This window comes from Gnatocerus cornutus, chromosome 1 (genome assembly GCF_029298725.1).
Source record: "Gnatocerus cornutus isolate USDA-ARS CGAHR chromosome 1, icGnaCorn1.1, whole genome shotgun sequence".
Classification (NCBI taxonomy): Eukaryota; Metazoa; Arthropoda; class Insecta; order Coleoptera; family Tenebrionidae; genus Gnatocerus; species Gnatocerus cornutus.
Window position 1 is genome coordinate 9,064,040 of NC_142233.1, and position 12,311 is coordinate 9,076,350.

General features: G+C 31.6%; 1 protein-coding gene across 1 annotated transcript in view; it reads right to left on the reverse strand.

The window, feature by feature from the left end:
* The window catches only part of dpr13 (defective proboscis extension response 13), a 327,435-nt gene that overhangs the window by 5,738 nt on the left and 309,386 nt on the right, over window positions 1–12,311 (reverse strand). Inside the window, exons 5-6 of the mRNA XM_088042214.1 lie at window positions 7,769–7,877; window positions 1,850–2,140 (exon numbers count right to left, since the gene is read on the reverse strand). Coding sequence (XP_087898340.1) covers window positions 1,850–2,140; window positions 7,769–7,877 — 400 coding nt within the window. The remainder of the gene's footprint in view (window positions 1–1,849; window positions 2,141–7,768; window positions 7,878–12,311) is intronic.

A 12,311-nucleotide genomic window follows, 5' to 3' on the forward strand; every position in this document is an offset into this window, starting at 1 on the left:
TGGCCTCATGAATTGTAAACGTCAAATTAACATTCAATTGACATCTTCGGAAACACTAGATTTACAAGCGCCCTGGACGTTTAGACACGCCGTGCGGTAAAAATTGCCCAAATCGTCTGTTCTTCAGATGCGTTTTTAAATTAAAATCACTTTGCCATAATGAAGATTGATCACCAAAGTGGAATCTACCTAAATTATTATCTCAATTAAGACAATTTTTCTATTTTTAAAGTCATATTAAAACGTTTTTTATACAGCGCCATCTTGTGTACTTTTTGTGCACCAAGTACAAAATTGACAGAATTGACAGATGATGAAATTTACAAATGTGACAGTTCTCATAAATTTTGAAAAACCCAATTATTTAAATTAAAATTTTTCGGCCAAAAAGTTTAATACAACTCTTGTGCGATAACCATTTTACAGCGCTCAATCATTAAAGCACTCGTCGTGCTTCAAACTGATTTCGCGCTGTAAAATGTAAGTTACCACACGCGACTGTAAATAACTATTTTATTGTTGAGATTTTGTAAGTGCAAACTTGTCTGTAAAATGGAAAAACATGTATCGATCACACATTCAACGTTATGTATGGATCAACATGTTTGAGAAATACTTAGATGTTATCAAATCGTAGAGTGTAGGATCAAATCTTGTATGACATACATTAGTATTAAGTGAATGGGGCGCTTAAATAATTCATTATTCACATGTGAAATATGGGAAAAATTATTAATCGAAAAACTTGAAATAATGGAAATACAGTGGAATTTCCACAACTCGAAACCTGAAGGAAAACCACAATTGGTTCGAGTTAAAGAAATTTCGAGTTATAGAAAAACTAAAGAAAAAATGAAAATTTTATTGAAGTACTATCCGTTATTAAATTTTAGCCCAAATGTTTGTTCTTACAATTTTTTTTATAAAATTGTTTTTAAAGAATTATAAATGTAGACAGCAGTATAGTTAAAGTAGAAAAAGTATTTCAGTATTTCAAACGGATTTTTCACTTGTAAATCTTTAAAATCGTTTCGAGTTGCAATTTTTATAATTTTCTGAAATTTTTGTGAAAGATCTGATTTTGATCTGATTTTTTAGGATATTCTTCTTCTTGCACTTAAAAATTTGTTTTCTGGTTCAATTCTTCTATTGGGATATTGATGTCAAAATCACTTGCGAAAACCAGATTTTCGAAATAAAATTCTAAATAGTTTTTTCGGTTACTTCGGAGCTCCAAATGGCGAATAAGATTTTTAGACAACCCAGAAAATTAATTAATTAATTAATTTTGATAAAATCCTAGATTTATGGTGACACTTAAAGTTATTAATTAACTTCAGAAGATTCAGGAAAGTACCACTCGTCGTCTAATCGGCAACATCCGCAACCTCAGTTGTGAACATATTTTATTACTACTCTTTCTCAGATGAATTTTTTGCGGGAAACTTACTGGTGGAGATTATCTTTTGTATTACTTAATAGATGTAACCTTAAGCTAAAATTTGATGTCAAATAGTCATTGAGAAAAATTATTTACACTGACGAAAAAACTTACCATGATAAACCATGATAAAAAACAAATTTTTGCGTCAGCCTCCAGAGCTTTGTCAACTATGAGCGTATGCAAATTTCTAAAATTTTATCTTTAAAATTAAAGACGATTTTAGGGGTGGACACAAGTGTTGCCGGACCCTGTATACATTTAATAACATTACAAAAATACTTGTTTTAATAAAATAATAATAAAGAAAAAATCTGTATAAAAAATAATGTACAGCACTCTCGCCGAGACCTTATAAACTGGCTCACATTAGAGCGGTTTTACTAGAATAAATATTGTGTTACTTACCGTTTAAAATATGAACGTAAGTACTCGCAGGTTGAGCATTGCTAGGAACGCAGGAATAGTTTCCTGAATGATGTGTCGAAGCACTTGTTATTGTTAAAATGCTAGTCTTCTCCGAAAGAGTTGTAGTGACATTAATTCCTCGGTCGACGTCGTAGTTGATCATCCGGTTGTTGTGATACCAAAATACATACGTCGGAAGTTCTGTACTTTGCAAAACATTGCATTGGAGTCGTAAACCTGAACCAGGCTTCAGGTATTTTTCTGAAGGTCCTTGGATTTCGGCGCGCGCCTCTGAAATGAGATACGTGCATTTAATATTGTATTGTTCGGATACAAATTGGAATAACGAGGAGATTTATTAAATGTGTCTATCTAAATGAATTTGTAAACTGTAATCATAATACATGTACCAATTAAAGAGAGGTATTTCAGCACGTAACGGGTTTGCAAATAAAATGTTATCAAGGTGGCGTGGAGTTGCTTTTTGACAGAAGGAAACATGGTAATAAACGCATGTCTATTATTAACCCTTACACTCGCATATTTAACAGATGTACTATTTAATGTTTATGAAACCAGAATTTTGATGTTTTTTTTATTAAGAACCCAATATCTAACTGATCATTGAACGTCAATAACTTCATAAATTATGCTATTTTTCCACGTTGGTGGTTCGTTTGCCCCTTTTTTAATCAGTTAGATTTCACATCCACTTGGTTTTATCTTTTGACGACACACAATTAACACAGTTTAAGATGTCAGTTTAATAGGCTTTCATTTTATACGAACCAGCACAACGAGGACACGATAAATTATTTTCACAGAATTGAAACGAATGATGAAAACCACTCCCCAGATAACAACGATGAATATCAATTATTATATTATGTGTATTACAGTTATTAAGTTAATCAGAGAGTGTCAAATGTTTTTTCACAAGTTGGAAAATCCACTCTCGCAAATGCTCGTTATTGTTAACGAGATAGAGTTTGAAGCGTTTTCATCAAAAGTTTATATTCAGCGATATCGTTTGATAGACCCGAATACGGGGAACGAATGTTTTGATTTCTTTTATGTTATAATGAATTGTCAGTTTTTCGTCTTTAAGACATTTTAACTCGATAATATTCACTCTGAGAAGAAAACTCTCGTTTGGAGGTCTTTTATTTTGCTGATTTGACCCGGGAGCATAATAATTTATGAATTAATAGAGGTAATAACGGCTTTAGTTTTATTAGCTTTTTGCTCTACATTTTATTTATGGCAGGAGCGCTTTTGGAAATTTCTTTCACAGCTCATTAATGCCTTCCCATTTCTGTTGTCTTTTATATTTAATCGGCATAATAAATACTTAGTAAAGGGTATAAAAAATCCGTTTTAATTTGAAAATTTATGATAAAAAGTTAAAGATAGATTACGCAAAAATTTAAAAGCACGAAAAATTGTTAAAAAAGTTTAAATAGAGGTTAAAGAAAGTCTAAAGACTAATACTGAATATAGGGGAAAATGCATATAAAGTTAAAAATTGTTTGTAATTACAATTGAAACAAAGTCTAAATAAAATACCAAGAGATTCAGATACTTTACGGATAATTGACGTTAAACATTTTCATTATCAAACTTGTTCGTTAAGAGTCTTATTTTTTACTACATAAAGAAAGAGCAGCTTGTTGAAATACCGGACAGTTTCTGCCGAGTATTTAAAGTTGAGAATCAACAAAAACAAACTGATGCGATCTGTATGAAATTTTTTCGAAAATCATAAAAAATCCAAATTTTTAAGCATATTAACTGTCAAAGTGTTAAGTACATTTGCCAAATCGACACCTAAAATTAACAAATACGAAGCTAAAGTTTTTACCGGTCAATGACATGGGACAGAATATTCTGTAACGCGTTTCCAAACTATGATGGAATATATTCCATAACTTGTTACAGAATAACCACCAGTGGAAGAACAGTTATTATCGATTTGCATTGTTATCGTCAAAAGTTTCCAGTCACCAAATGTCAGCCAAATGTCAATTTATTGATGGTGTCTTATCCTTGGTAGAAAAAGTATAGTCTATTAACTCGTTTGGAATAGCCATTCTGCACTCGTGGATTCGTTTACTTCTACATTACCGCAGTAGCATTATTTCATGTTCAAAAACTGTGTTGGAATGAGTCACTGAAAATCGTTTGAGAATGCCTCATTTCAGCACGATTTTTGGTGTAAGAATGAAAAGTCACTAAAATCGTTAAAAAATGAAGGTTATGTACAATGTGGATGCTAGCTCTATATTAAAAGAGAAATTTGAAACAAAGAAAATAAAAGCCGTAATATACAGGGTGACTTTTAAAAAACGGCAGGCGTTGTAGAATTTTTATTTATGAACCGATTTCAAAAATTTAAAAACCAAATTAAATGGTTTTTAATTTACTATAAACTGATAATATTAGAATTTTTCTAAATGTCTTAGGGACAGTTTCATAATCTAATTTAAAAGCTCCTTTAGCTTAAAGGGACTTTTGACTCAAACATTTTGTTCCAAAATCTTAAATGTTCCTTTAAATCCTCCTTTAACTTAAAGGACCGATATCGACCATAAAAAAACGCTAAAAGGCGCCATTAAAGCAATTCTAACCTCAAAAACTGGTCACATCTGTGCGTTCGGATCTACTAATTCTTTGATACATCTACAACGTAAATTGACTTTTTAGTTAATACAAATTAAACATTTAATATTTATAATTATAACCGGTTGGCACACTTTATTAAATTTGTTTAAAAATGTATTGAATGTATTGAATAGAAAATGCTGTTTTCCTACGACCCCATATGAAAGTGACATTTTCCACACGGTTAAATAACTCCGAAAGTTGATGTTTTCGTACATCCATTTCCGAAAGTAAAAGTCACTAGTGTGATATGAATATATCCGCACAGACTGTCAAAATTGACAGTTATTTTCAAATACAAATGTAACTTCTGGATTTTTGTCTTAAATATCTAGACGATTCACTGTAAAACAACATGCATAATGATGAAAATGAATTGGTTAGCTCGTTTATGACAAATCAGTTTTGACAGGTCTGTGCGGATATATTCATATCACACTAGTGACTTTTACTTTCGTAAATGGATGTACAAAAACATAAATCATCTAAATATGTGGAATACGTCACTTTTTTATGAGGTTGTAGAAAAATGACATTTAGAATAGATAAGAATTGAACTATTGTCGAAACTTATGGTTTCTTCCTGATGATGAAAGGTCGTAGGAAAAATAGTGTACATAACTCGTCGGAAAGTGTCTTTCTTGCACTCGTGTAATATCTGCACTCGGCTGGCGCCTCGTGCATCTACTTTTACACTCGGGCGAAATTGGTCAGTTTCCGTACTTGTTATGTAAATACAGGGTGTTCAAAAAATGGCGGACCAACTATTCGCTACGTGAATCTTCAGATAATAACTAGTAGCTAAATTAAGTTTTCTCAATTATTGAGTGCTTCGTTGGAAATCTACAGCCACTTATAGGGGCGCTAATTATGGCACAAATTTTTCCTTACAATGAACTCAAGGTTTATAAAATTCAACTAGAGTTCATGTTTTGGGTGACATTTACATACTTACAGTCTTTAAATGCCTTAAATGTTAATGCAAAACGTTATTTTGCATTTTTAAAATTAAGCTCAAAAGCGCAAAATTAATCTGGCAACATTTCACTTCAAGAATTCAGTAATTAATTGTTGCTTAGTGCCTGACAATGACCATTTTTTTAGAAAAGTCAAACATTTTTTAGGTGTCACAAACTAGAGGAGTTTATTTCTCTAAAGATGTATAATTTTGCTGAATATACCGACACCTGAAGGAAACAGTCGAGAAGCAGTAAGGGGCAGTAAGGCTTGTGAATTTCCTAACTGGCAAATTCCCTCCAAGAATACTTTTTAACGAGTTTATCAACAGGTACGTGAGACGGGCCGATTGGAACCAAATTTATCAGGATCATGGAGGACCCAAGACTATTCGCACACCAAGAAGAGAACAAATGGTTCTTGATCTACTTTGTGACTTTTACTGGTCAGGTGTTATCAAAATTAATTGCAAACCATAGTAACCAATTACATGATTTATTAATAATTGTAACTACGTGTTGCTCTGTAACTAAGTGTTGCTCTGGTCTCAAAATTATACTCATAATAATTACCGAAAGAATTGAACACTGTTGCCGTTTTTCGCTATGTTTAAAGTTATTTTGCTCCCGTACAAAGCTTCAAATAAAAATTTTAAACAGCATTTCCAATTCACAGCGTCTTAGAGTTTGACGTTCTTATCAGTTGGTCCGCTATTTTTTGAACACCCTGTATCTATTCCTTCAACTTTTTGTCTTTACTGGCTGACCATCGAAAAAATCTAAAAGATCCGATTAGACATTCTCATAAAATTTTGGTTTCACATAACGAAAATCATTGTAAAAAGTATGAAATTTGTTCGTCTTGCTAAAATGTTCTACAGAATACTAAAACTAGCCTCAAATACCTAAAAACGTCCCTTATATTTTTGCTCCAAATATACGAAAAATTAAAAACAGGTACCATAAATTTATTGTTCCAAAACTACATACATGTTCAAACATGTACTTACTAGCTTTGTAAAAATATTTCACTTAAGAATAACCTACTATCCATACTCAAACAGAATTTTCAAAGTTTCCGGTTGATTATACAAACATTAACACGAAACTTTTAGTTTAGAATGTGACTTCCACTAAAAGTGCTTTTAGTTAAAAATTCGTCTGTCACCGTTTATGAAACAGCGGGCCGCTTTAGAGTAGCTGTTAGCGTGAAGGTGCCTTTTGTTAAAGGCGCTTTTAAGGCCCGATTATGAAACTGGCCCTTAGTATCTTTTAGGCGATATTCAACTTTCTTATATTAAATTGGCACCCATATTTTTTATTTTTTAATTTGGAAGATATTAATTTTCTTGATTCAGAAATGTGCAACATATTTTTAAAAAAATTATCAAAATTAAAAAAAAAATAAGCAATAAAAGTCTAGGTGCATGGTGTCAAATTAAAGAATGCCGTTATTGTAATGTCAAAAAGCAGCAAATAACAGAAAGGATTGGCAATCCTTTTTAAAATTATTAATAACAAAAGACAATAATAATTACAAATGAGAAAAAACATCTACCTAAATTTAATTAAAATACTGTTGAAACGCCAACCCGGTTTTTTTCATTGCACAATTGACACCTACGAGAAATTTGCATTACGGAACGTAGAACAGTATCAGATGAAATTTCTCTACAAGTGGTCACAATTTTTTTCTTAAAACTTCTATTGGACGAGTGCTATAGACAAGATCTTGCAAATATCTTCTGAGGAAAAAATCTACTGGTGTTAAATCTGGTGGCCTGGCTGGCCACCGAATGGGACCTTGGGTTCCAAATCATCTTTTTCCGAACCTTTGTTCAAGATATTGCGTGTTAATTAATTCGTGCATTGTAAGGTGTAGCCCCATCTTGTTGAAAGAAAACTTGTTCTTTCTGTTATTTGCTGCTTTTTGACATTACAATAACGGTATTGTGTTATTTGACACCACGCACCTAGATTTTATTAACTTTTATTGCCGAAATTTTTTAATTTTTGATAATTTAAAAAAAAATGTAAAAGTAGGACATATTACACATTTTTAAATCAAGAAAATTAATATCTTCCAAATTACGAAAAAAAATATGGGTGTCAATTTAAAATAAGAAAGTTGAATATCCCCCAAAAGATACTAAGACATTTAGAAGAATTCTAAAATCATCAGTTTATAGTAAATTAAAAACCATTTAATTTGTTTTTAAAATTTTTGAAATCGGTTTATAAATAAAAACTCTACAACGCCTGAATTTTCGGAAAATAACAATTAGGCACTACATGGACTTACCAACAACGTTTAAGTGAATCAAAATGCTAGTGGGCGGATGGGAAGACACTTGACATTCGTACAAACCGGCGTCTCTGTTTTGTACGTATCTGATTTGTAGAGTCCAATCCTGAAATATACATAAGATTAAAAAAAATAATAACAATGAAATGTTGAAAAATTGCAACATCACTTAAAATAGAAATACCCGAGTTTTCCAGCAGTAATAAAACATTTAAGTAATATTCATTGATGGGTTAGTTGAAGACCCATAAAAAGAATGAAATATTTTAAAAACGCATCGCGTACCTATACAGTTACCAATTTAGACTTAACTACGAAATGTTCAAAACGACTTCCCTTCAGCTTAATGGTGCACTTTCACTTCGTGCTTTTTCTACTTGTACGTAATCTCTGAAAAGATTTTGAGCCAACACCATCAGCGTTTAAATTTAGTCTTTTAAATATTTAAAACTTAAAAATGAAATGAGATCTCACTTTGCTCCGTTTTCGATCTAACCACTTTTATAAACTTTTAGTTTGGCTTCATACTTGATAGCAATTCTTCTAATTGATTTTACAATTATAGATGTCGGGAGTCCTCAATTTTAATCTGGAAATAATGTAATAAATTTTCTGGTGTATTTAAAGAAAGAAAGAAAGTTAACCGACTTCCGTCATCCTGACTTTTTCTATATTGTGGGGAGAATTGATTGTATTTTTATTCATACAAAAGGTATAGACCATTATTTTTGTTCCGCTTTTTATATTATTTAATTCCACTCGTATTTTCTTGCATGGAAGATTTTTAGCTCCTATCTCTTAGAAACATTCAGCGAAGTGTTATTCCACTTAATTGAATTTCCACACACCTGAATAGACCTTATCACCATCCTTCTTATGCAGTGTCACTAAGGCAGGCTCAAAGCACCATGTTGTAATGTATATATAGCATGAGTATAAAACGTTTTTAAATTACCCCATCAATCATAGAAAATTTTAAAAGCTTACTCGTTTTAAACGACAAGTGGCAAAATACATATTCGTTCCCACCAAAAATGAAAGTAAAGTGAAGAATAGTACGAAAGAACTATACTTATTTTTATATATATTTTATGCAGATCGTCATATTTTGTTGATTTGGTTCTTGTGTTAGTATGTTCTCTGTTTGTAATACGTAGGAGTATAAAATTAATTTGTATGAAAGTTCTGGAAGGAATTGTGAATTCGCTCTATTACTGGACTGTTCAAAGTAATAGTTTATAGCCTTGTCTATTTAAGGCATTCTTAAGGTGATTTGGGTTAGATAACTGTTATGATAAGATTTTACAGACATATTCAGCATGATTCACATATCTTTACAGCTTTATGAAGTTTAAATGCAACTAGTAATACATTATCCATGTATAACTTGATTCAAACACATTATGAAATGGAAATTTTTGTATATTCTGGATAGGTATGCTTCATCAAATTCAAATAACTTTCATGAATAACTTTATCGATTTCTGCCAAGACATTGAGAGATAGGCTATAGTACGACAAGACTATAAATGAACACCAAATCAACCCTTTCATCAATGAATTACATTTTAAAATAAAAATCTTGTTAGAATTTTGTCCAAAACAAATTCTTAAATGATTGTCATTAATAGGATGTCCACATTTCCTGAGAAATAAACGCAAAATTTCAAATTGAATTTAAATATAGTATAAGGTCCAGTAACGCTTATGACCACCCCCAAAATCGTTTTTAATTTAAGGGGATATCAAACAAATTTCAGTATAGGGCAAATTCAATGTATTTTTCCAAACACGATTACTCGAAAACTATTTGAGTAAATTGCTTTCTGTTTTTTGCATATGAATCTGTTCAACGTGCACTATGTTGAATGCTATATATAATTTTTGTAAAATGATTCTTTAATGACTTTTTGATTAATTAAATACGTAAACTTGGCTGAAAGCAAAATAATTTTTAGCATTCCACATGCGTAGACTAATTTTACATAATGTCGACTAAACAGATTTTTTTTAAAGTTAATAGTTTTTGAGAAATCGTGTTTGGAAAATTTCATATTCGAAACATGTTATCCTTGTTTAGCAGTAACATCTCTTTTCTCTGTACCAGAGAGGTCTGGTAGGTAGAAATGCGGGTACCATAAATCAATTTTGTAGCCGAAGGGATAGTTTACAACTGAAGCTTTTCCATAAACACACAAAATCTTAAATTTGCCTGAAACAAGATTTTTCTCTTTTATTCAAACTGAACGTAGCTTTGAGAATAATCATTTCAAAATTTTGAACTTTATATCTGATGAATTAGGATTTTAAATTGTTTTAGAATAGTTTTAGGTGATAAATATTTGTCTTTATCTTTATTTTTTAAGGGTATTTTGAACAAATTTGAATATAAGGCAAATTCAATGTATTTTTCCAAACACGATTACTCGAAAACTAGTTGAGTAAATTGCTTTTTGTTTTTTGCATATGAATCTGTTCAAAGTGCATTATGTTAAATGCTATATACAATTTTTGTAAAGTGAATATTTAATGACTTTTTGATTAATTAAATACGAAAACTTGGCTGAAAGCGAAATAATTTTTAGCATTCCACATGCGTAAACTTTTCAAAATTCACACATACGTATTTTGAGAACAACCAGACAGTAATATAACGTCTTGTTGTCAAAATTATGACTTTGGGGTGGTGAAAATACTGAAAAAATTTTCGTAATTTAAAGGTTTTAAAAGATAGATCAATCACTAAAGCAACAGAATATAATTATTATATATAATTTAATTATTTATAATTATGTTCACTATTTTTTGTTACATTCACAAAAATCTTGGACAAAATTCGAAGATCCCAGTGCATCCATTAATTAATTCCAATTTTTGCTATTACACAAATCCCACCTTTTCGGGAAAAATTTAATTTATTTATGAAGATAAACATTAAATAATAATAATGAGATATTGTAATTATTAAGTTTCACGGGTGTAATTTGTAAAATATCGGACTCTACTATCAAAGTATTTAAGATTTACTGGCCATGGGCAATAATAATTTGGCCATCAGTGCAGTCAAAACTATTAGCTATTGTCCTGACCACAAGATGATGGTAATAATAATCTAAACCACTCGGGCTGGGGTTTTAAGAAGTAGTTTTTATTTATGGTTTTATTACCGTAGTAAGCAGACTGACCATGGGTAACTCACTAAAAGAGTGCCGTCTACAAATAATGAGGGTTGAAGGGAGATGCTGCATTTAACGTTTGGATGTTTAAAATGTTTCATATAATTTTTCCTTTACGCAGAATTTTGAAGCAGAATTTACCGTTACAGTTTGTTAGATATCCCCTTAAATACGCTTCTTAGTTCATCAAGATACAAGTAATAGTAATTTGGATCAAAAGGCCAAAAAATGCTTTATTGAAAGTCTGAATGAAATTCACGAAGATTTCCAAACGCTTTTTCGGAAGTGTGATTCACACCAAAGCCAGTGGATGTCAGAGACGACTGAGTACTGACACGCAACTGACAGACTACAATGACGATTTTTTGATCGCGAGAGGGCGTACGATCGCTGTCATTCTGTCTAACATTCTATATTTACAGCTTGTGCGTTTTAGAACGGTGTTCGGAATTGTGCTTCGGTCACTGCTCGCAACTCATCGTTTCGAATTCATCGCCCATGAGTGGCCAAACATTCAAAAAATTGTGAGCGCGATTTTACTGCGCATTCATCGCTTTTGCCGCACGGGCTGTACCTCTACTTGTGAAATCCACATTGTTTAGCCCTGGATAGCCAAGTAGGTATCGAAAAGTGATGAATTTTCTCGAATCGCACGAAATTAATAGTCGATTTTTCGAAAACTAACTGTAAAATCTCTTTGGTTCTTGGATCATTTTTTTTATCTCCACGTCTTCCTGCGCAATACACGTCATTTAACTGATAAATTATTTCTACTTGTCTACCCTGTATAAATCTATCTACACTGGCCTGTTAAAATTGACTTATATGTCAGAAACAAACTATCAACAGTGAATCATTCACTAAATATCTGGGCTTAAAATTTAAGCATTATTTGGTCAATTTCTAATGTGAAAGGATTTCGTTTTAAGAGCGATCGCTACCTAAAATCCTTATGGGCAATGCAATGTAAACTGGAGCCATCATAACTCAAAAACGGTTTGGACTAGAAAACTGAAATTTAGAATATATAATGTCCTTGCAGTTACCTACAGACTGCATGCTTTTTTTTTATTGATATCACCCCTAAAACGCCAATGACACTGCATCAAGTTTGGCTGAAGACTGTAACTTCGGTTTGCGTTGTTGTATCAAAAATGAATCCAATCGGATTGTAAAGCAAGTCGTTCTGAATACAACGGTCCTAAGTTTTAAAAAATATTCCAATAATTAAGCGAGTATTCGTAGCGTAAAATTTTAGATTTTAAATTGAAGCTGAAATTTTGTAATTTACAACTAGCAATTGCCGGCAAACCACAGAAATTAGTACTTCTCCACAAGCACAAAATTTATGGTGGGGTCAGGTA